This window comes from Heteronotia binoei, chromosome 21, assembly GCF_032191835.1.
Source record: "Heteronotia binoei isolate CCM8104 ecotype False Entrance Well chromosome 21, APGP_CSIRO_Hbin_v1, whole genome shotgun sequence".
NCBI lineage: Eukaryota > Metazoa > Chordata > Lepidosauria > Squamata > Gekkonidae > Heteronotia > Heteronotia binoei.
In genome coordinates, this window is record NC_083243.1 from 152,483,147 (window position 1) to 152,508,732 (window position 25,586).

General features: G+C 43.4%; 1 protein-coding gene across 3 annotated transcripts in view; it reads left to right on the forward strand.

Moving 5' to 3' along the window:
* The window catches only part of GTF2H1 (general transcription factor IIH subunit 1), a 46,800-nt gene that overhangs the window by 12,933 nt on the left and 8,281 nt on the right, over positions 1 to 25,586 (forward strand). For all 3 annotated transcript variants that reach the window (XM_060263219.1, XM_060263220.1, XM_060263218.1), the window contains 6 exons: positions 2,828 to 2,961; positions 8,158 to 8,245; positions 8,409 to 8,497; positions 11,317 to 11,434; positions 15,009 to 15,099; positions 18,756 to 18,871. In XM_060263219.1, coding sequence (XP_060119202.1) covers positions 2,828 to 2,961; positions 8,158 to 8,245; positions 8,409 to 8,497; positions 11,317 to 11,434; positions 15,009 to 15,099; positions 18,756 to 18,871 — 636 coding nt within the window. The remainder of the gene's footprint in view (positions 1 to 2,827; positions 2,962 to 8,157; positions 8,246 to 8,408; positions 8,498 to 11,316; positions 11,435 to 15,008; positions 15,100 to 18,755; positions 18,872 to 25,586) is intronic.

Here is a 25,586-nt window from a genome sequence, read left to right on the forward strand (position 1 = left end):
TTGCAAGGAATACTTACCAAAGTGCATCTTGATCTGATCTGGCAAAGAATGTTGTATTCTTGCGCGGGAGTGTTTACTTTTACTTAATACAGATCAGTTATGTTGTAGCCGACAATACATCCTAAGTGTGCATGTTTATTTGTAAATTAAAAATTCATTTGTGGATCAAGGGAAACTGAACTAAAAACAGACCATACAAGGCTTACTTCTGGAATATATACTACGCAAAGCAGGTAGTTTTCAAAAATAGCTTAGTATTTACTTCTCCATGTTGTCTCTGTATTATACACTTTACAGCTGCACATAAGTATTCAGAAACTTCTAAAGTTAGCTGATAGTCACAGAAGTCCCTTCCTCAGATGCAACTATGAATGCATGTGTGTAGGAATGTCACACGACTCAGGGTTGAGGTTCTCGCACCAGTCTGTCTATGTCTTGTCTGACAGTGGTCTCTTTATTTTACAGTGGTCGTTTTATTTTATACACTTGTCTTTACACAATCATTTACTAGAATTATGCAGGGTAAGGAAACAGTTGTTTACCTTAGCTTTTTACCCCAAATGTGTATTCCAGGAAGGAGGTGAAAGGGCAGAACATTCCGAGGCCCTCAGCATTCTTGCATAGGGGCAAGGTACACTGGGGCTTAAGGCTGCCTTCGAAGTCTATAAATGAATTCAGGACAAGGTTGGTTTGCCAGACCGTTGACCTTTCCTTCACATGTGCCTAAGAAAGAGGAGCTGTTCAGCATGCAGACGGGACTAACCCTACCTTCTCCAGTTAAAAGGATTAAGTAGTAGGTAATATGAAAGAACTCTGCCTAAGCCTTGGAGAGCTATTGCTACTCTTAGATGGCACTGAATCTGACAGATCAGTGGCTTGACTTATATAAGTCAGTTTTATATGTTCATGTGTCACATCTTATTTAGTTCTCTTTGACCTGCTACATTGATAGCAGTTATAACAGCGCGCCTCGCGATATCACTGGATCGCTTCTATATGCGGCTTATGGCTACCCCAGCCCCTCTTCCGCCTCAGTTCTTCCTCTTGAATTTTACCTCACGGCTATGGAACTCAAGGGGTGGGTGTAATATGGATTTCTCAATACTAGTCTCTTTGGGGGGGTTGTTTTGCTTTCAGATGGATATAAACTCAGTTTATAGGTAGGGGACCACAGCAGCTTTGATAGCTTTCCCAATATACTGGCACCAGAGAACTTTAAAGTAAACCACAGAAATTTATTAACATACACATGCCGTCTTCAACTGGGGAATGGGAAATATATACATGGGCTATTTTGTATCTCAAGCAGTTAACAGTTTCTTCGTAGTTCAGGCTTTATAATATCTAGTTCACTTAGGTCTCTCAGATTCACAGTTTATATAGATTCACTCTCCAACACTATTCTAGGTTGGCCTCTTGGGTATAATGTGCTAAGTCTCTTAAGTCGACTGGTGTCTCTTCTCCCAGCCATTCAGACTTCTAGACCCACATCTTTCCCTCAACCACCTCTTTAGCTCTTAAGAGAAGTGTTTCTGTGTCTGTGACCTCTCAGGTCTTTTACTGTGACTCTTCTCTAGTCACACACAGCCCCATGGCTGTCTTTATAGAGTGAACAGTGAGCTTTGCTTCTCTCAAAGACTCTCCTCAGCTCCTATCTCAGCTCCTTCTCAGACCAACTGCTCTCTTCAGCAGTCTCCCTCAGACTCCGTCTGACTCTAACTGCCCTCAGCCGTTAGCTGTCAATCACCTCTGAGAGTTCCGAGCACTCTGGCCCCCACCCTCAGGTCATCTGACACAGGCTCTGTGCGTCCTTAGTTTTCTTGTTAACCCGTTCATTACCGTCACAGCAGTATTAACTAATCTTTTCTCAGAGTTACTTATCCGAGGTGTACCTTTTCCTTTTCAAAACCAAACAAAATCTCAATCTCAGCCTGTGGCTCAGAAGACAACCTTCATTAAGTGGTGTCAGTGCTAGGGGAAGCTGCTTTTAGCTGACAACCACAACCAGTGACACTATACAGACCTGTGTTTCAGATTTACTAAGCAGGCAAAGTGCAGGTTATCCACCATCATCTGGGAAAGAGTCCTCTGAGGCTATAGCAGATTGATTCAGACCACCTAGGCAAAAGCCACATGCCTTGAACTTGACACCACCAATACCAGGCACATCAGCTGTGGGTTTTTTGAGGGACAAAACAAACTCTTTGCTACCAAGTCAGCATAAAGATAAGTTCTAAAAGTGTTGAGCTTAGTTCCTACATTCTGGGAGAAGAAGAAACACAAGGAAAAGTACCAACTGAAGGCATCTGAGTAACAGATTCCCTCCTAGATCAGTGCCATCCCCTGCTGTGGGTACTTCATTTTGGAGTTTCTGCCTCCCAGCTACAGACTAGCTATATCAGATTTTGGAACTGGGTCAAGTGGGTGCCCTTTGTTTCAAGTAGGCAACCTATTTCTTCCCATTCATTTACTGGAAGTTGGAGATAGCTGTCTTTTCCCAAAACATGTTTCTTGTCTCCAAAAAACAATACCTCCTGAAAAAAATATCATGATTTTGGTACTAGTTGTGAGTTTTCTTGGCTTTTAAACATGGCTTTCTTTTTGCTGTATCAAGGGATAATTGGATGTTGGTGAGTAGAAATCTTTCAGTTGTCATCTTGTATATCACTTAAACAAACAATGGCACAGGGGAATTAGTAATAGTTACACTTTGGGGTCGTAGTACCCACTCTAGATCACCTACTTAAAAAGGCAGTAATTTTGTTGTCAGATTTTCCCGTCATGTGGAGATTCCATTCAAACTCATAAGATTGGCTTTTTCTTGTAGGGTTATGGTGTTTCTTTGGGACCCTCCACATCCAACTTGGTCAATAAATCAATAAAGGAGAGTAGCAATGCTGCCATTATAAAACGCTTTAATCATCACAGTGCCATGGTCCTTGCAGCTGGACTCCGGAAACAGTGAGTATCATCAAAGAGCATATGATGAATTTTAAAAATTACATGAAAATTAAAGAGCTAGAAGCATTGATTCCTTTTAAGTTTATTCCAGAAAATTTTAACATGGAAAGGCAGACCATCTTCTCAAGATGTTTGTAACTTTAATGATTTGACCAAGTTATAATATGCTAAAAACAAAAAATGAAAAAGATCAAATTTTTCATTTGAGGTAGGTCTTTAAAGTAAATCTTAGTGCATGAAGAACATGGCCCCCAAATGCAAGCACATTATATAAAGTGTGTGTCAAGTGTCATCTACTCCCACTTTGACTTACAGTAACTCTGTGAATTAGTGACCTCCAAAACATTCTATCATTAACAGTCTTGTTCAGGTCTTGCAAACTGAAGGCCACAGCTTCCCTGATTGAGTTAATACATTTCATGTTAGGTCTCTCTCTCTCTTCCTAGTATTTTTGTCTTTTCCAGTGAGTCTAGTTTTCTCATAATGTGATCAAAATATGATAGCCTCAGTTTCGTCAATTCAGCTTCTAGGGAGAATTCAGGCTTGATTTGATCTAGAACTCACTTATTTGTCTTTTGGTATAGTATTTGTATTTCAAATGAATCAACTTTCTTCCTGTCAGCGTTCTTCACAGTCTAACTTACACATCCATTCATAGTAATGGGGAATACTATTGTGTAAATTATCTTGACCTTGGTCACGAGCGACATATCCATACACTTCAGGATCTTTTCTAATTCCTTCCTGGCTGACCTTCCAGCCTCAGTCTTCCTCTCATTTCTTGGGTGCAGTCTGTTGTTTTGGTTGATGATGGAGTGATGGAATAGAAAATCTTGAATAATTTCAATTCCTTCACTGTGAAAGTTGTGTAATTCCTCAAGAGTCATTATTGTCTTCTTGATGTTCATTTGTGATCCTGGTTTGGTACTTTCTGCTTTACCCTCAATCACTAGTCATTTCAGGTCTTCACTATTTTTTGCCAGTAATGTGTTCACCTTCAGTCTTCTGTGCAATCCCTCATTGGGACTGCGCTTGAGCAGGCCAGCCACTGGAGTCTCTCTTACAGCTATTTTGGTATCTTTAACACTCCAAGAGGAGTCCCTCCCATACAGAGCTCATTAGGGACTGTCTTCCCACCTAACAGTCATGTGCTCTCAGCACTTTCTTTGCCGCCACATTGTGAGGATGTGTTCTCTTCAACTACTGAGTACCGTGAGTTTTTCTAGAAGTTTCTCTGCTTCTGAACTCTCTCCTTGCTTGAGATACATCACAGAGGGCTTTAGCTCTTATATTGAGAATACAGGTTTTGTTGTGCTCCGCAGCTCTCTCTCCTGACACCCAACAGAAGGTGAAAGACCTTCCATTTGAGGGGGAAACACTATTTGCTTTGTCAACTGACAAACTTTTATCCCAAATTAAAAAGAACAAGTAAACAGCGCATACTTTTGGCATCAAAGCAGGTCCCGCCACTCCATACAGGACTCAACAGATGTACAGATACCACCAGTCCCAGTCACCATACTCTCAGCACGCACATCAGCATCCATGCTCATTACAGTATCCTACGCAGTACCCCTTTTCAGGTTCAGGGCAGGCACACGTCAAGTCATAGAGCTAGGCATTTGAGCTCACTACACCAGCCGCTCCCTAAAGAGCCACAACAGGCTCCAAAAGGTTCCTTCTGACTAGGTCTTGTAATAGACCAGTCACCTGCCTTTTTAAAAAACAAGTTAGCAGTCTTTAATGAAAAATGGGAGGTCACTCATGACATGGGTTTTGCCAGTTGTTAATTGAAGTTATAGACTAGAGTTTTGGCCATGGCCATCCCTCCAACATCCTGATCAGTCCCTGAATAACTCCATGCCTGCATTGGAGCAAGAGCTGTCATCCCTTATACAAAAGAGTGCAGTAGAGTCCCTGATTCAGACATCATCACAGGTTTATTTGTGCTTTTTCCAATGCCCCCCAAAAGATGGAGGTTCAAAATATTGATGTTGGAGTTAGTTTTACAGTTGTTAACATTAAAGTGTTAGTTTTGTGTACTTGACCTTCAGGATGCTTATTTCTATATTGCTATCCAGCCTGGTTATTGCTGGTTCCTGTGTTTTAAATATAACCACATTTCCTACCACTACATGGGCCTTCTGCTTGGGTTGCCAACTGCCCCATGGGTATTTTATTTGCTAAATGTGTTGCTGTTGTAGTTGCACACCATAGTTGGATGACTGGCTTGTGACAGCATCTTCCCACGTGGAACTAGAGTCACAGGTTTCCCTGATCATGCAAACGTACCAGGAATTGGGCTTGGTAATTAACAGTAAGAAATCATGCTGCCAACCTTCTCAGAAAGTTTCCTTTATTGGATCCCTTCTGGATGCCACAGTAGCCAGGGCTTTCCTAGCTGTAGATAGAGCCTTACATATTAAGGCATTGATTAGGTGCCCGTCTTAACAATAGATTTCAGTCAGCCTTATTCTTTCAGAAGTTTTTAGGGCTAATGGCTTCTACCACAGCCACAACCACATATTAATGCCTAAGAATGTAATCTTTACAAAATTGGGTTTTAAGTAAATTTTGCCTTGCTGTGCATTCCCAGCATAGTAGGTTCACAGTTTATAGAGCCATAATACTGCTGAATGTGCAGTAGTAACCTCCTAGCCATGAAAATGTTATGATATGTCACCCCAGAGTTGGAAACAACTGGTGCTTGCACAGGGGACTACCTTTACCTTTTAGCAGGGGTATTATTTGGGGGAAGGATGCCTCGGCTGTCTGTTACCTCTGTTGCTTCCTTGCAAGACTAGGGAGCCCATTGTGGGTCATTTTTGATTCAGGATGTGTAGTCACCTGAGGAACTGGGTCTTCATATTTACCTCTTGGAGTTTCATCCAATATGTTATACCTTTACCTTGTTCACAGAGCTCACCAAGGGAAAAGTCATTCAAGTTGTTACAGAAAATACTATGACAGTGACCTGTATGAACAGACAGGGGGCACAGCCTTGGCAGCTCTGTGCAGGGAAGCCACTGTCTTTTGGGAATTGGTCATGGAACAAGGATCCTCCCTGCAAGCAGTACATGTAGCAGGTACTGCCAACACAAAGGCAGATATCCTAAACAGAATGGAGGAATCATAGTGGCCATACAAGCCATCTAGTCCAGCCCCCTGCTCAGTGCAGGGTCAGCCTAGAGCATCCCTGACAAGTGCTTGTCCAGCCATTGCTTAAAAATTTCTAGTGAGGGGGTGCTCCACCTCCCCAGGTAGCTGATTCCACTGTTAAACAACTATTAAAAAGTTTTTCCTAATATTCAGCCAGTATCTTTCTGCCCTTAAGTTAAACCCATCATTTTCTCTCCTCTGCTGCCAACAGGAACATCTTTTCTCCAGACTGAACATTCCCAAGTCCCTCAGCCTTTTCTCATAGGGCTTGGTCTCCAGCCCCTGATCATCCTCATCACTCTCCTCTACATTCACTCCATTCTGTCCACATCCTTCTTGGCATGAGGCCTCCAAAATTGCACACAACACTCCAGGTTCAGCTGGACCAATGCAGTATACAGGAGGACTATGACATCTTGCGATTTTGATATTATGCTTCTGTTGATACACCCCAAGATGGCATTAGCCTTTTTTGTCACTGCATCACACTAGGGGGAATGAACCCTCCCCAAGCCTACATGGGAGGTTCTGGGGTTCTGGAAAGGTTCATGGGAGGCACATTCTCCCAAACTTCTGGTAAGGGAGCCACAAACTAGCCCAGTTCATGCTTAAACCGTGCTTCACGGGTCAGTTCATGCTGTGGAATGCACTAGCCTTAATATATTATAACATTTAAGGAATAGAAGTAGAAACATAATGGAACATTTGTTCACATTTATTCTCATTTTAATTCAGTAGAATCAGCCTTGTCTCTTAAGTCAGTTTGGCTGACTGAGAAAGTGAAAGTGGATGCTTTGCATTCCTATTTGACTAATGTCCCTGAGATAGTTTGGCTAAAGTGCTGTTATTAGGTCTCCAAAATCTGTGGTCTACTTTATAATCTAATTTAGTGTTAGGAGGGAGGCTGAACACACAGGCCAGGAGAACACAGTACTTCTTTGACAGACCCATTGTGATACAGTTCTAAGGACAGATTTATAATGGGGTCTGGTATTTTGGGGATGTTTTGTTAAACATGTATAGCAAGGTGAAGCGACCTTGAGATGGTGAAGAAGTATTTTATTGCTGTTAGGAGTGCCAAGTAAAACGAATCTGTTCGTTCTTAAGGTAAACAATTGCTAATTTCTTGTGGGCCATCCCAAAACTGGGAATGTCCAAGGGAGCCATGCCAAGTCAAAAGTACTTGTTACCTGTTTATCCAATCACCAAGGGTATAAGACTCTATGTCAAGCCTGCATTCTTTGGAAAACTCCTGGTTTTCTAAGGGCTTTGTATCTGGGGGCCTGTTCTACCAGGTATATTAGTTTCTCTTCCTCACAGGTCTTCTAGTGTGTTCCTTATTTAGGTCAACGAACACGTCAGACCACAGGTTGAGTGGTACAGTGCCCATTCCTAAGTAGAGTTTCTCCCATCTTCTATTTCCAGTTATGGCAGCAGAAACCAAGAAGTAGAGAAAGGAGGCTATGTATTGGAGTAGGGAGGGCATGAAGCTATAATGCTTCTTCCAAACCCATGGTTTGGTGTTGCATTTAAATTGACCTACAGTTGAAGCAATAAGGAAGAGTTGGGGATCTTAGCCAACGGGAAAATTTTGCTGGTAGTTTAGCACACATCTTCATTGCCCAGTAATCCAACTCTACATATACTGGTGCTGATAATTTAAATGAAAACGAGAATGTTAAAGTGAGAATATAAAAATTTATGTGGACAGATACGAATTTATATCTTTTCTAGGACTCTTTCCTTCTAAGAGATCAGAGCCCTTAAAAGTTTATAGCATCCTGCTTTGTGTGGAGAGGATTAGAATAAAAAATGCCATGCATGTTGTTCTGTTCAGACATAATGTCTTTCATCTCTCTGTCCATTGGCAGCTTCTGGCCCTCCAGAGCAGTACTCTTCCCCTTTCTTTCTTGGGTGTATGCTTTACGGTTACATAGAAGAGGTGGGACTGGATCTGACAGAACTGGGGGGGTGGGGTAGAAAATGTATTGAATAGCGTGAAAGAAACTAATATATGGAATAATGCATTGTTTTCAGAGAAGCACAAAATGATCACTATAGCGAGACCAGTAGCATGGATGGAAACTCCAGGGATTCAGATTTCTTTCAGCCGCCAATGAAAAAGGTAAGACCAAAGGCTGCCTTGCAAATTTTAAAAGAGCAAAAATAAAAATATGTTTTAGGAGTCACTGAAGCTACTCCACGTATGATCTTCAAGGTGGAATATTATGTTGAGAATGTTAATTATGTATGTGTCTACAGAATCTTGACTATGTTTTATCTTGTAGGTAAAGCTGCAAGAGTCCATTGAATATGAGGATTTAGAAAATAACAACAGCATTAAAACTATTGCACTAAACCTAAAGAAATCAGATAGGTATGTTTTGTGAATAAATTTAAACAGCTTGAGGCACAATGCTCTTTAATTGCGTTGTGCATTCAGACATCACTGTGGCTCCAGGCTTTCTGCATTTCTATGGCATTCTAGTTTTTATAAATCTCAGGGAATTCAGCTCTCAGGTGCTTTGCATTGTAATAGTTACAATGGCTTGAATTGTATGATCTTTTTTGCTGGCACTGGAGGAAAGAGCAATCTCACCCAAGTCCCCTCCTCGCTGCAGCCCCTGTCCAATATTGCTTTTTGTCCTCACAAATCCCAGATTCCTGTCATAGATTTTATCTTTGCTAGTGGGAAGCGTTAAACTTCTAGTAGACTGTGTAAACCATATTTTTGTTATAGTAAAACTTAAGTCCTCAAACCTACCCTGACCTAGATAGCTCAGGCAAGCCTAATCTTGTCAGATTTCGAAAGCGAAGAAGGGTCGACCCTGGCAAGTACTTGGAAGGGAGCTACAAGCCGCCTCTCTGAAAAAGTCCTAGCTCCACTGGGGGTCGCCAGAAGTCACCATGATTTTCAGGCACACACACACACACACACACAACCCACTTAAAAAATTTTAAATGTTATTGAACCTTTGTTAAATGAAACATGGGCACTGCTGTAAGACTGGACAGTTATCAGTCTCAAGCACATGTTCTTGTTTTCTTTTGCCCACTTGTAAGTCTTTCTTTCCAAAATCTTATTGTTTTCACTTGCTTAGGTAACTTGAGTGGACTGCAGGTGGTTGCAGTTTTTTCCCACTGATATGGCATTTCACCCTGTCACTTTCCAGGTTGTTTTTAGTATTTTTCTGAATCCAGATAGCTATGTGCCTATGATGTTTCTGTGCATGTGCAAAGCCTGCAGCTTTTATGCCTGCAACTCACTGTGAGGTGTATATTGTGCGCCATGGGATGGCCTAGTCTTGAAGAGCAGCACTGGGGATGGGACATGAAGATGCGGACCTGAGTCTGATGTGCACACAGAAGTGGTCTACTGTCTTTGAATCCTTGCACTTAGTTGAAGTAGAATTAGGCATTGTGCCTATCTGTGACACATAGTGGAAATGGGTGGAAATGGATGTACCATCTCAAAGAGCTTTTTTGAGAGCTTGCAGAACCTTTGTCAATCATCTTCCAGACTCCTTGGAGGATGGGAGACATGCCGCAAGATCAAAGGAGGGCAGATGTTATCCCAATTTTCAAATAAGGGAGGAGGGATGACCCAGAGGGATGACCCAGGAAACTACAGGCCAGTCAGTCTGACCTCTGTCCCTGGAGCAGATTTTAAAGGGATCAATCTGCGAGCAGCTAAAGGACAGCTTGGTGATCCAGAAAAATCAGCACAGATTTGTGCCCAACAGGTCCTGCCAGACCAACCTCATTTCCTTCTTTGATCCAGTAACGAGCTTACTGGATCGAGGGAATGCTGTGGATGTGGTTTACCTGAATTTGACAGGATTCCCCATGATGTTCTGATGGGTAAACTAGAGGACTATGGACTGGACTTTAGGATAGATAGGTAGATAGGGAACTGGTTGGAGAACTGCACTCAAAGATTAGTTGTCAATGGCATTTAATCTGATTGGAGGGAGATGCCCAGTGGGGTGCCGCAGGACTCGGTACTGGGCCTAGTACTTTTCAATATTTTTATCAGTGATCTGGATGAGAGTGTGGAGGGACTACTCATTAAATTTGCAGATGATACCAAATTGGGAGGAGCAGCAAACAGACTAGAAGATAGAGATAAGATTCAGCAAGATCTGAACATGCTGGAAAAGTGGGTGGATGTGAACAAGATGCAATTTAACAAGGATAAATGCTGAGTTCTACATCTGGGTAACAAAAATGAGGAACATGCATACTGGATGGGGGATGCACTTCTGAGTAGCAGTGCGTGTGAACAAGAAGTTGGGGTATGGGTGGACCATAAGTTAAATATAAGCAGCCAGTGTGATGCAGTGACAAAAAAGTCTAATGCCATCTTGGGGTATATCAACAGAGTCATAACAGCCAAATCACAAGATGTCATAATCCCGCTGTACACTGCATTGGTCCAGCCACACCTGGAGTGTTGTATGCAGTTCTGGAGATCTCACTCCAAGAAGGATGTGGACAGAATGGAGTGAGTGTAGAGGAGAGTGATGAGGGGATGATCAGGGGCCTGGAGACCAAGCCCCATGAGGAAAGGCTGAGGGACTTGGTATGTTCAGTCTGGAGAAGAGGAGGTTGAGGGGGGACATGATTGGTCTCTTTAAGTATTTGATGGGTTGTCAAAGGAGGGAAGGGAGCTGTTCCTGTTCACAGCAGAGGAGAGGACTCACAATGATCGGTTTAAATTGAGGGCAGGAAGATACCGCCTACAGATTAGGAAAAGATTTTTTACAGTAAAAGTTGTTTAACAGTGGAATCAGCTATCTGGAAGGTGATGAGCTCTCCCTCACTGGCAGTTTTTAAGTAGTGGCTGGACAAGCACTTGTCTGGGATTCTCTAGGCTGATCCTGCATTGAGCAGGAGGCCTGTATGGCTCCTTCCAATGTTGCAGTTCTATGGTCTGTAGTCCATACATTCTCATAATATATATTTTTTGGGAGGAACACTAGTGGGCATGATTACTATGAGCAATTTCTGATACATCTAACTTTTTATACCTTACAATACAGGCGTTTACTTGTAACTTTAAAAAAAGATTAGCAAATTATCATAGTACCAACAAAAAAAGTGGCATTAAAGCCCCAAAGCTTGCTGGAAGTCCTTAAAATTGAAAATGGGGTTCTGAATGTCAGAAGTTCAGTTACAAACTTTTGTCTTCAACAGGTATTACCATGGTCCAACACCAATTCAATCACAGCAATATGCAACTAGTCAGGATATTATTAATTCTTTGCATAGTATTAGACAAGAAATGGAAATCTATGTCCCCAAACTAACTCAGGTAAGATTAATGGCTTTGCTTCATTAAAGAAAAAACACTTTTGCGGGTTCATATTCTTTGAAGGAAGGCCAGATGCTGAAGCTCAAATACTTTGGCCACCAAATGAGAAGGGAGCACTCACTGGAGAAGACTCTGATGCTGGGAAAGACAGAAAGCAAAAGAAGAAGGGGACGGCAAAAGATGAGATGGCTGGACAGCATTACTGATGTAACTAACACAAATTTGAGCAGACTTTGGAGGATGGTGGAAGACAGGAGGGCCTGGCGTGACTTTGTCCATGGGTTCGCAAAGAGTCGGACTTGACTGTGTGACTGAACAACAATAACATTCTTTGAAGACTTGATACAGTATTGCTGCTGTTTACTTGCATATTTTCATTGTGTAGAATTAACTTTATATTCTTTTTGAATGTTCATGACTGGTTCCACAGTTATGTTTAAGAGTTATAGATTAAGAAACTTGCACATTACATTTTATTAACCTTTTTGTCTTTACATATAGTCACTGTTTGTGGTGCTGCAGTCTTGCGCACTGTGGCAGCTGTGTGTATGAATTATCAAGGCCACTGCAGTTCTCACAGCAATTTATGTATTTACTTCATTCTTGCCCCACCTTTGTCCTCAGCAGAGACGCAGAGCAACTAACATTTTTTTCCCCTGGTCCATTTTATCCTCCGAACAACCTCAATGTTAGGCTGAGAGTGTGTGACTGCTCCATGGTCACCCATTGAGTTTCTATGGCAGAGTCAGGATTTGAACCTGGGCCTCCCAGATCCAAGTCTCACACTCTAACCACCACACCACACTAGTACTTGTAAGAGGAACGGCTGACTACCCTCCATGCTCCCAAGTTGCTTAGGTGGAGATTGACATTTTCCATACCCTGCCTGCCTCAAACAGAAAAATGTTTCATTGTTTCCTTAATACATTCAGGGTTCTGGTAGGTCTTCAGGAGAATTCAAAGTTGTGGAACAACTACAAAAAAATCTCTGCCCCTTTGCTAGATGAACAAAATATGCAGATGATGTAGTTAGATTTTCAGTCAGCCATAGAAACTGTGATAGAATACGAGGAGAAGGCTGTCTTTCAGGAACTTAGTTGTTTTGATATGCTATTGCGCTTTTTTTTGTTATTAAGTGTTGAAATATAAAAGTTGTAGTTATTGTTGAGGTCACTATTTTTTTTGTGGTACTCCCTAGTTATTTGGAATTCCTTCCATTTAGAGGTTTGGCAAGTTCTGGATTGGACTCTGCAGCCTGTTTCTTTCAGTCTAAGAAGACTTGCATCACAACAGATTAGGATAATTTTCCTCCTGCACAGCCACATGTTACCCTCTGTGTGCTATTCCTGAAGGCCCGCAGAATCCTAGATATAGTGTTTAGGGCAGGGGTCCAGCCCAAGTCAAATCTCTTCAAAGAGAGGAGTAAAAGCTTATTCTATTTTTTTCTTTTTGCTCTGCCTTCAGATTAGTTGAAGCAAATTATTCTTGGTGTATGCATTTTCTGCTAGTATTTACCTCAGCTCCTTGTTTGGTGTGGTGTTGTAGAGCCAGTTTGGTGTAGTGCTACGTGCGTGGAGAACTGGGTTTGATTCCCCACTCCTCCACTTGCAGCTGCTGGAATGGCCTTGGGTTAGCCATAGCTCTGGCAGAGGTTGTCCTTGAAAGAACTGTGAGCACTTTCAGCTCCACCCACCTCACATGGTGTCTGCTGTGGGGGGAGAAGATAAAGGAGATTGTAAGCCTCTCTGATTCAGAGAAGGGTGGGGTATAAATCTGCAATTCTTGTTGTTGTTGAGGGATTTCTTGTAAATTTGAATTCTCTAAACCAGGAATTGTGTTCAAAATGGTTTGGTTTTACACTGCTTCAAGAACCATTATGGCTGAAAATAATCTATAAATATAATAATGCCCCCTATGGTATATAACATCAATATCAGTTTAGTACATTCCTGGAGGATGTTTTGTACAGTGCAGTAGTGAAGAAATAATGTGATCTATAATTGTCATGCATGTTCTGAGTAGGGGTGGGCATGAACTGAATCATGAATCATGATTCATGCTAAAAATGGCTGATTCATGGTTAATTCAAAATGGGTCTGTCTGATCCCACCACATCCAAACGCAAAACAAACTAACCTTTTTTCTTGGCATGTCATTTGGTTCATGTTTTGTTCATTTTTCCAGACCAACTGGCACCTGCTTGATTTCCCAGTCCCTGTGCTTCTGGTCAGTTTCCAGTGAAATTGACTAGACACCACAGCTCCACTCTCCCTTACCCCCTGCGGCTTCTAGTCAGTGGAAACTGAACAGAAATGCAGGGACCAGAAGAGTGGAGCTGCAGCATCTAGTCAGTTTCTGAGCTTCCGGGGGAGGGGGGGACTGACCAGAAGCTGCAGAGCAACTTCCCTTTCCTTCCCCAGCTTCTAAGAGAGCCGTTTACTGGGGGCAGCTGTTTTGGGGGGCTGTAGCTCAACACCCCTCTCCCCCGAAATGCAGTTTGCACCAAACTTGGTGAGCTGGTAGAAGAGAGTCTGCTGAAGAGTTTGCCACAAGTTTGGTGTATCTAGCCTACTTAGAGATGTAAAATTTCTGGAAATTTTGAAGCTCGGAAAAAAAACTAATTTTTTTCCGGGAGAAACGGAAATTTTCGGAAAAATTGGGGGGAAACCGCTACATTAGCACTTTTTTTTCCTTTTCCAGATTGAAAGTCATTCTGTTATTTTAGGAACATAAAATATAACTATGGACAATTTTACTTGACATGAAATTATCACAACTAAGATATTAAAAATATAGTGTATCCAAACAATTATAACAAACAGAATTTACTTTTTAAATAATATTTATTTGTAATTGCAACAAATGGAGCAACAATCTCCTAAACTGTTTACTAGTTTATGTGGAACAGGCAAAAAAAACCTCCACAAAACAATTTTTAAAAATCCAGAAGTAACAATTATTCATATTTCCTCTCCACAGTAAATAAAAATAAAAAACCTAATTCTCATTTAAAAAATTGAAGAGGGGGGAAGTGTATAGAAGGGACTAAGTTTCAATGAATGGGCATGACCTAAAACACACTTACTTACTCCATGCACAGAAATTAGAATAATCTGATACCATACATATTTTTTAGAAATGATTTGAAAAATATTTGAACACCTTATCTTAACATATTTTATTCATCATGTTAAAATAAAACATTCCATAATCAGTTTTTCTTTTTTTTTTAATTTTTCCAATTTTTTTAAAAACAAACCAAAAAAGGCTTCAGGGAAAAAAAAAAAACCTGGGTTTTTCCCAAATTTTTCTGTTTTTTTTCCGGGCCTTCACATCTCTAAGCCTGCTCAGAGGCCATTCTATGCCTTCCTGAACTGAATGAACTAACAGACCACAAATTGTTTTGGAAATTGAGAAAAACCCTAAACAAACCACCAATTCAGGTAACCCAATGAACCCTGAACCGAACCACCGTTTTGGCGTTCCAAGCCCATCTCTAATTCTGAACCCTTACCACTGACCTTACATCTTTATAGTTGATGTTTGCTGACAGAAAGTTCTTTTGGTTTTCAAGGTTCTCTCAAGTGGTGCTGCTAGTAGTACTATCTCAGCTCTATCACCTGGAGGAGCACTTATGCAGGGTGGAACACAGCAAGCCATAAACCGTAAGTACTTGGTGTTTTGCTCATTTATCTCTTCAAGTGTGCAAAATGTTCTATGGGACCATATAAGCATCGTAGGCTCTCTGTACTGAGCTGAATAGAATTAGGTTGTTTAATTGATTAGTTCATCCCTTGGTGCTGTTCTTTTCTTCTGTATGCACTAGGCAATGGGATAATTTGCTGAGAAACTCTTTTTCTATACTTTGGCATATGATACTCTCACAGATCTTAGCTGTTAATTGAACAAAGTAGGCCTAAGGGTTTTTTTCCATTTCAGAAATGTTCTTTCTTTTCCATCCTGGAAAAGTTAATGTATGAATAAAATGGCTTTGTGCTGAGAACTAAATCTTAAAATATGCAGAATGAAGAGAACACTGGTTTGCAACAATTATTTTTATGGGGAAATTAATGTTAGCAATGTTAGGTGTGTGCTGGGAATGTTAGGTGTGTGCTAGGGAAAAAAATCTTTTTTAAAATTCAAGTTTGTTGGACTCAAAAAAAATCAGTATTTCTCAATATTCGCAAATCCCAGTATCTATATGGTACTGGGATTCGGTAAATATTCAGGAAACCTGGATTTATTCGGCTTCATTATATCCTATGATGACTGATTTAGTTGATTTGATTTATACTGAACACACACTGCTACCAAGCACATGTTCTGCTGAATCACAGCCCCTCACCAAATTAATAACTTACAGTGTTTTTATTATGTTTTGTACGCTGCCTTAAGAAGGTTCCCTGGAGAGGTGGCATAGAAACTCTCTAAATAAATAATGGGTTAGACCAGTGGTCCTGAAACTTTTTAGCCTCAGGGCCGGCAGGGTGGGAGCACCCAATTCGGCCTCCCCCCCCAGCATTTCCTCCTCCCTCCTTCGCCCCCTGTGCAGCCTCTCCACCCCCCGCACAGCCTCACCACCTCCTCCTCCCGTTTTCCTCCCCATTTCCTCCTCCCTCCATCGCCCCCCTGTGCAGCCTCGCCGCCACCGCCTCCCCCATTTTCCTCCCTTTTCTTCCTCAGCTACCCCCCTGCACAGCCTCACCGCTTCCTTCTCCTCCCCCGTTTTCCTCCCATTTCCTGCTCCCTTTTTGGCACCCCCCGCGCAGCCCGCAGCCTCTTCCTCCCCCCCGTTTTCACCATTTTAAGGCCAGGGAAGGAGCTGTGAAGCACTTCCCAGGCCAACCCCTCCCCCCCCATGCCAGTCAGTTGATGGGCAGGAAAACTGCAGCAGCAGCAAGCGACGCTGCCCTTGCCTCCTTCCCTTCCCCAGCCTTAAAATGATGAAAATAGGGGGAGGAGGAGGAGGCACCGTGGGGGGTGGGGCAGCAAGGCTGTGTGGCCCATTTCAAACAGGCCACAGTCCAGTACTGGTCCCCCGCCTGGGGATTGGGGACCCCTGGGTTGGACAATGCTGCTTGTAATGTTTTATTTTCATGAGCAAGAAGGCTGTGACATGGAAGGAAAAAAAGGTCCTGCCTCTCCCAGTCATGTCTTCTGTAGTATTTTAGTTAAATGGAAGAGTGTAGGCAAAATATTAGAAATTGTTATCTTTTCTTCATCTTATTTCTATACCATTTTCCCCCACGGATCCCATGGCAGTTCTCAGGTAAAATCCAAAACGCTACAACTCTAATTTAGTATTCTCTAAAACAGGGTTCCCCAATGTAGTGGTTGTGAATGTAATGGCACACTCCAGAACTTCCCCAGCACCATTTTAGTTTTTGGGGAAGTGAACAGGGACATTGGATGGCATGGTTTGTTCTTGATTGCCCTCATTCAGATAGCACTTGGAATAGCAGCCATGGCCACTGAAGTATCGGGATGGCTGTTCAGTAATGAAGCTTGTGGTTCCATTCTCCATTCAGGATTTCCTTTTTTTTTAAATTGCCCTGTCTCTTTCTCCTTCCCTTGGGCTTTCCTTCCTTTCTTTTTATTCCCTTTCTACAATCCTTTTTTCAAAGCAAAGAAGAGGAGGCCTGAGGTTAGGCTCCATCTCCTGCAAAACCTATTTTCAGGCGACATTCACTGCCCCGTCCTTCTCTAACACAACATAAACATTTCTCTACCATTAATTATTTTGTTGCATTGTGCCAAATGAAGAAATGAGGCATATCAATGGCATGAACTTAAACAGAGAAGTATGTTGAGGTTATATGCCACTGTTTGCCAGCAACAGCCTTTTCTGAAATAGAGGCAGCAGTCTTTAAATGTTCTTAGTTACATTTATATAATCACCAGGAAGGGAGCAGGGATCTTCTGTTCTTCTTTCTTATACTTCTAAAAGCACAGGATCTTTCCAACCTTGTTAAATTGGAATTTATTCTTTCATGGTTCTGAGTTCTGTATTGATACTTCAGTTTTGGCCTTCTACACACTGAGAAGAGATCCTTTTATGTTGCAGGTGTCCTTTACACACACCTTTCTATATCCACTGCCAAATGTCACATCACATCACACAACCTTTACTGGCATAACAGCACAAATCCAAATGGATTGCAGTAGAATCTATGGACAAAAGAAACATCTCTTGGAAGCATAGTAAAGGAATTTTGCTACAGATTCAATGATTTCACACTTATTTGGGCTAAAAAAAAGAACTTATGATCTTCAGATTGATCCTCTAAAGCAAGGGTGTCAAGCATCCGGGCTGCTGTGCTCTTTTCTCCCCCTTCCTCCCCCTCTTGTCCTTACCCATTGAAGCTCTGCGGCAGAGTCTTTTTCAGCCTGGGAGCTTCAAAGACTCTTTGATGCCTCCTTTGAAGCTCCCAGGCTGAGTCTCAGTTCCCGGGCTCTTCCTGCGTTTCTTTGCTGGCTGCTGCAAGGAAAACGTGGGGTAGATTTTAAGGTCCATTCCATGTTTTCCTTGGAGCTTTGTCTTTGCTCTGCAGTGGTTTCAAATGAGGTGGAGATAGTTACATTTTCAGAGTTCCTATAGTCAGATGAAACTCGCACTTCCTGGAGTTGTGTCCTTGCAAACAAGGTTGATGCTTTCAGCCAGTTTATCTCTGCTGAATGGCCCTAATCTAGTGAGTACTTTAATGTGGGAACCCACAGCCAAAGGGGGAAAGCCATTGCCAATCTGAGCAGACTCGGGGGTGGAGGGTGGGGGAGAAGCTTACAATGCCATTTCATTGTTTCCACAGAGTCAGAGCCTTTGTGCTTTTTCTTGATGTTTTATTTTAAAAATTGCACTGCCAAATTTCAGTATTCCCCCACCTTTCCAACTTTAACAAAATATTGGAAAAGTTTTAAGCATGTTTGTATTTTAAGTTTAAAAATAATATCTTTAACTGTGTTTGCCTGTGTCTGTTATAAAGTTTATACTACCACTATCTGGCATATTTTATAACACACATGGCCCAGCCCCACAAAGTTCCATTTGTGTCATATTTGGTCCTCCTGAGTTTGACACCCCTGCTCTAAAGGCTGCAGAAAAGGCTTTTAAAAAACAACACAAAGATCATCATAAAATCTACAGTGCAAGAGAACATGATCATTGTCTTCAGTCTCCCTCATCCCACGTGGACACAACCTGTCTGAATATGGAATCATCTTAAATCTCCCCACTGCCAGATGTCATTATGCATTTCTAAGCTGAGATAATTCATTATATACACTTCTGTGTGAATGTGATTTTTGTGGTTGTTGTTAACTGCAGAGATGGTGCCAAATGATGTTCAGTGTGAACTAAAACACTTGTATGTGGCAGTAGGAGAGCTGCTGAGACATTTCTGGTCCTGCTTTCCGGTTAATACACCATTCCTAGAAGAGAAGGTAAGGAGGTTTAGTAATATCCCTCTGGTTATTATTGTAATGGATGCTTCAGTAATGTTTTGCAGTGAAATGTGCTTGAATGTCACATCTCTGAGCTACTGATTTAACAGCATAAATCCTCCTTATTATAAATGGTATACTACATGTATATGTCCTTTTGATGAGGAGAAATTCATTCGTACAAGTAAGGGGTCTTGTGAGGAATTGTGATTTTCTCTTCTGTTCCCACTCTCCCATCACTACTGCTGCTTCCTTCTCTGCTGCCTTCTGCCCGCTTGCCCTCCTCCCATATACTCGTTTTCCTCCACCCTTCACTGGTATTCTTCCATTACCTCTTCTGCCCACCCCTGCTGCCTCTTTTCTTTGTCTGCTCCTGCAGTGTTTATTGAGATGATTAAAATTTCCCTATCCCTCAATGCATTTGTTCAGGATGAGATATGTAACAAACAGAGGGTTGACCTGCAGGAATTTGCAGGGGGCATTTCATTTTCCCTCCCCCACTGTTGCAGTTGCCTAAGAATGGCAGCAGAAGACATCCTTTTTTAAAAACTAAAAGTGCACCATTTGGGGAGATTTTAACCTCCTCCCCCGCGAAGTTGTGTTTTGTTTTTTAGCCTGGGCTATTTTTCAAGCTTGTAAAAAGATCTGTTCTGACTGCTCATGGCCCCAGCCTCAGAATTTAAGTATCCACAGATTTGACTACATTGAGAATTAGATACACTGAAGATGGATAGCTGTTTGTAGAGCAATGGTGAATAATAATTTTGCTATTCAAATGATTTTTGGCACCAGCTGATATAGGCCTATAGTTAATGATCTTTCAGAATAGGTGGTACTATCTATACAGATCTTTTAAAATATGTAGTCCTTTTTTTTTAAAAAATGTAGTCGCCTACAATTTTATTAGATAACCTGCTGTAAAATAGCAGTCCCTGTTGTAGTACTGAAATGCCAAGCTGCCCTCTAATGTATTTCCTAGCATCTGTTTGCTTTCTGAGTCTTGGGGCTGAGATACAAAGTATTTTAAATGGATCTTAGGAGGGTAAACTAGGGAGAATTAGATTATTCCAAATCAGCTGACTGAGTAGCGTTCGTCTGAGATCATCTTCGGCAGGTGCTTTGCAGGAATGTTCTCTTGTTTTGGCCCTAGTCATAGACTTTCTTATATCTTTGAGCTTGGAAGCCTTGCCCTAAAGTGATGCAGAGAGCCATCATTGACCTTTGTTTGGAGATGCAATCATGAATTTCCTCCTCCACCATCTCAGCATTTCAGAAGAGAAATTTGCATTGCATTTTCAAAGCACCAGTTTGGAAGCAATTTCTTCTGTCATGGGGAAGACACTTGATTTGGACCCTCGTTCTGTTTTGTGATTCGCCCTGCCCCATTGCAGCCATTGTCTGCTACCTTTCCCAAATTCCAAATGTGGCTGGACAAGTTCGGTGACCCTAATTTAGAATTTTAATATACAGCATGTGTATTGCATTTTGCTATTGGAGTAACAGCCTGCTGAGCCTCTTGGAAGCAGCAGCCAGGAGGGCCTTGGAATTCCCAAGATCTTCTTCGTGGTCTCTGCAGTCCCACACATGGGTTTTGCCGTAGGCAACGGATCCGTACCTCGGAGTCTCTAATAGCTCACCTAGAGCGCTTTTTGGCGCGCTTCCCACTTGCCCTGGGGAGCAGGCATCGACTGCGCATGCCTGGTGCGAGGGGGAGGCGCCATTCCCATTCAGTTTTTTCCAGCCGCCACTGACACTCTACAGAGGTAAACATCACGGCAGAGAAAGCCAGCAGCGGGGAAGGCTGGGTGGGCGTGTGTGACTGCACAGATGACCACTCGAAGATCATCAGTTACAGGTAAGCAACCTGTTTATCTTCTTCGTGGTCTCTGTGCAGTCCCACACAAGGGTGACTAGCCAGCTAAAGGTCACGGAGGTGGGTGCTGGCAAAAAAAAGAATATTAGTCACAACATCTAAAAGTCAGAAAAAAGCGAATGCACTCACCAGTCACTTCAGTGCAAGATGGACCTGAGGACCGCTTGACCGAAGGAGGCGTCTCATCTGGCACGAACGTCCAAGGCATAATGGGAGACAAACATGGATGGTGAGGACCATGATGCCGCAGCACAGATGTCCTCCAAGGAGACGCCGTGCAAGAAGGCCGAAGACGTCGAGACCGCTCTAGTTGAGTGAGCCGTAAGGGTTGCTTAGCAACTTCGTAACACAACCGAATTGCACTGGATACCCACTTAGAGAGTCTCTGGGTAGAAATTTTGTGCCCTCTGTGAGGATTGCCGTAGGCCACAAACAAGTTAAGGTCCTTACGGAACGGTTGTGTACGAGAGAGGTAAAAGGACAAAGCTCTTCTGACATCAAGGGCGTGTAGAGCTCTTTGCCCAGGGTCCTTGGGATCCGGAAAAAACGTTGGCAATGAAGTGGATGTTGACAGATGAAATTGTGACACAACTTTGGGTAAGAAGGAAGGGTCCGGTCTTAAGACCACCTTGTTCTTATGAAAGACTGTATAAGGAGAGTCAGAGCGGAAGGCACACAAGTCACTGGCCCGTTTGCCAGTAGTAAGAGCAACCAATAAGGCAGTCTTTCAAAACAGCAGACTAAGGTCCACGGTGGCCAGGAGTTCAAACGGGGGTTTCATAAGATGTGAGAGCACTAACGATAAACTCCAAACTGGTACAAACGGTTTGATAGGAGGGTGAAGGTGCAACATGCTCTTTAGGAATGATTTGGACAGCCTATGAGAAAAAACAGTCTGGCCATCAATAGGTTTGTGGAAAGCAGAAATGGCTGAAAGGTGAACCTTTTAAAGAGGAGTAGCTGAGACCTGACACTTGCAAGGACAGTAGGTATTCCAGGATTGAGGGCAGGGGTACAGACTCTGGGTGGAGATGTTGGGATGATGCAAAGGAACAGAAGCGCTTCCACTTGCACTGGTAAGAACGCTTGGTGGAAGGCTTTCTAGCATTTAGTATAACTTCAGCTACTCTTGAAGATAGGGATGTGGACGAATTCTCCAAGCTGTAAGGGCCAGAATTTGAGGGTTGTGGTGAAGCACCTGGCCGTGAGCTTGGGTGAGGAGATCGCCTGCCAGGGGGAGGCAGCGGTAAGTGTGGCAGGACATCTGAAGAAGTCTTGTGAACCAGGGTTGCCGTGGCCACCACAGTGCTATCAGAATGCAGTCTGTGCCATCCCGAGCAATCTTGAGTAGTGATCGGGTAATTAGAGGGGTTGGTGGAAAAAGATAATGCAGAGGACCCCTCCAGATGTGAAGGAAAGCATCGTTGCCTCTCCTGGTATAAAAGAGAGGGCATTTTGAATTGTCCTTCGAAGCAAAGACATCTATTTTGGGAGTTCTGAAACAAACAAAAATGCGATGCAGGTAGAGTGGATTGAGGGACCATTCGTGGTCGTCTATGCGAATCCTGCTGAGAGAGTCGGCCAGGACGTTCTCTATGCCTGGAAGGTGTATGGCAGTCAGGTAGATGTTGTTTTTGATACACCATTCCCAGAGCAGTATGGCTATGCGGCACAGCCGGAGAGATCTGGTGCCACCCTGTTTGTTCACATACAACACTGTGGCCGTATTTTCTGTTGTGATCTGGACGTGTCAGTCCCTCACAGATGGAAGGAACGATTGAAGGGCCCTGTGCACGGCAATGAGTTCTAGGCAGTTTATGTGCATAGCCCTCTCGGCCGCAGTCCACAGTCCTCTGACAGTCTTGTCCTCTAAGTGGGCTCCCCATCCCCACTTGGAGGCGTCTGTGGTTACGATGACAGATGGAGGAAGAAGAACGAAAGGCATCCCGCAAAGCAAATTGTCTGGTACTGTCCACCAAGCTAGGGAAAGCAGAGCATTCTGAGGGGCAGTGAGAACAGTATTCTGTGGTTGTAGGTGTGGATGGTAGGCAAAAACAAACCAAAGCTGGAGATGTCGCATGCGCAGTCTTGCAAATTGAAGGACCGACGTGGTTGCAGTCATGAGGCCCAGGAGACGTTGTATGGTGATTGCAGGCTGCATAGGGGTATGTCGGACCAACTGGGCCAGGGACATAATGTTTCGGGCACGATCCTCTGGAAGGAAGACAAGATGAGGAGACGTGCAGAGACGAGCACCTATGAACTGCAAGTCCTGAGTTGGGGTGAGGTGCGATTTGATGACATTCACACAAAGGCCCAGGGAGGCGAGAAGGGAGAGGGTTGTTTTGAGATTCCTCACCAGCTGGTGCGCTGTAGGCACAATGAGCAACCAGTCATCTATGTACGGGAACACTGGAATGTTGCAGAGGCACAGGGCAGCTGCGACTACTGCCATGCACTTCGTAAACACTCTGGGTGCGGTGGAGAGCCCGAACGGGAGAGACCAATACTGGAAGTGATGAAGCCCCATGGCGAAGCGAAGATATTTGCGGTGCTGAGGCCTGATGGTCACATGGAAATAAGCGTCCTGGAGATCCAGGGATGCTATCCAGGAGTCCTGCGGAATTAGAGGAAGGATGGATTGAAGGGAGATCATTCTGAATTTCCTGTAGGCTACCCGCTTGTTTAGCCTCCTGAGATCCAGAATGGGTCGCTTGCCCCCATCCATCTTGGGTACCAGGAAATATCTTGAGTAGAAACCCGACCCCCGATGTCGAAGAGGAACAGGTTCTATGGCATTCTTTTGGAGCAAGTCCAGAATCTCTTGGAGTGAGGAGAGGGTGGGGTAACGGTGAAGTAGTGGTGGTGAGGTGGAGAAACAAACTCGATTGCGTACCCGAGACGGATTATGGTGAGCACCCAAGAGTCCGTGGTGATTGAGCTCCAGGTTGAATAAAATGAGAGGAGACGTATGCGATAGAGGAGATTCATTTGTGGAATGGGACATAGAGGGAAGTCAAAGAGACTGCTTGGGTTGTTGTGCAGACTTCTTTGCAGGTTGAGAATGGGGCCTTTGTTGGAAAGGTTGTTTCTGTTGTGGAGGCTTCTTCCTCCAATAGTCAGGTTGTCTGGGAGAGCGTTGACGACGTTGGAAAGAGGGTCTCCAGGGCTTAGATCTATTGAATTGTTGAGAGGCTGGCTGGGAAACACCCAGATGTTTTGCTCTCTTACGACCGTCATCCACAGACGTAAGTACCTCATCTGTTGAGGCATGGAACAGGCCAAGCCCATCAAATGGTAAATCCTCAATCTTTTACTTAATGTTGGGCTGTAAGTTAGTCGGCCTCAGCCAGGCGTGACGACTTAGAGCCACTGATGAGGCAAAAACTTTGGACGAGCAGGATACAGCATGTCTCAAGGAGTTGATTTGCTGCTTAGACACTCGTGACAGCTCTGAGACTAGGTTAGAAACAGCTTTCTGGGAGGTGTTGGGCATGGATGGAATATGCGGTGTAATTTGGTTGGCAAGGTTGTATGTATATGCTGCAAAATAGGCTAGGTGATTGTTGAGTTTGGAGTTTGTGGAGGCAAGGCTGTAGATCTTGCGAGCCAGTGCGTCCAGCTTCCTGCCCTCACGATCAGGTGGAGTTGGATGTCGGGATTGTTTGGCCTTAGTCGCTGAATGAACAATTATTGAATTAGGAGCCGGGTGGGAGGCTAAAAATTTGGATTCAGGTGTGTGCACCCTGTAAAGGGAGTCGAGGCGCTTTGAGGTAGGTGGTATCAAAGCCGGTTTGTCCCAGGACTCACGTAAGCCCTCGAGGTGGACAGGCAACATGGGTAGAATTGAACCCACTGGAAAATGTACCTGAACGAGATCATGGACAATATCAGAGACTTTGGGAGAATCAGAAGGGAGAGGAATATTAAGGGCTTCAGCCATGGTGGTGATTAAATTGAGGTATGCTTTGGAACTACGGCAAGACCCATGTGTGTGACTGCACAGATGACCACTCGAAGATCATCAGTTACAGGTAAGCAACCTGTTTATTATTAATGACCTTATGTCTTCTATGGCGACACTGAGGCTAACCCAATTTGTATCAGGTCCCCATACATCAAGCAGGTCACACATTGGATTTGATTTTTGGTATGGGAATAGATGTGGATCTGACTTCAAAAGAGGAGGTTCCATGATCAAATCACCTGGTTTTGAAGGCCCAGCTGGGTGGGAGAGCCAATTTGGTGTGGAGAGCCAGTTTGGTGTAGTGGTTAAGTGTGCAGACTCTTATCTGGGAGATCCGGGTTTGATTCCCCCGCTCCTCCACTTGCACCTTCTGGAATGGCCTTGGGTTAGCCATAACTGTTGACAGAGGTTGTCCTTAAAAGGGCAGCCGCTGTGAGAGCCCTCTCAGCCCCACCACCTCACACGGTGTCTGTTGTGGGGGGAGAAGGAGATTGTAAGCCGCTCTGAGTCTCTGATTCAGAGAGAAGGGTGGGGTATAAATCTGCAATTCTTCTTCTTCTTCTCTCCCTCACTCCCAAGATGGCAAGCCAATTTCTACTCAGACACTAATGGATCCAATTGGATTCCATAATGCTCTTCTGGATCCAATTCCTTCTGGAACCTCATAAGATTAGCTGATAGACGACTGAGAGGTGATGTGATCACCATCTTCAAGTACTTGAAGGGCTTTCATATAGAGGATGGTACAAAATTGTTTTCTGTTGCCTCAGAAGGCTGGACCAGAACCAGTGGGTTGAAATTAAATCAAAAGAGTTTCCTGCTAAATATTAGGGAGATCTTCCTGACAGAGTGATTCCTCAGTGGAACAAGCTTCC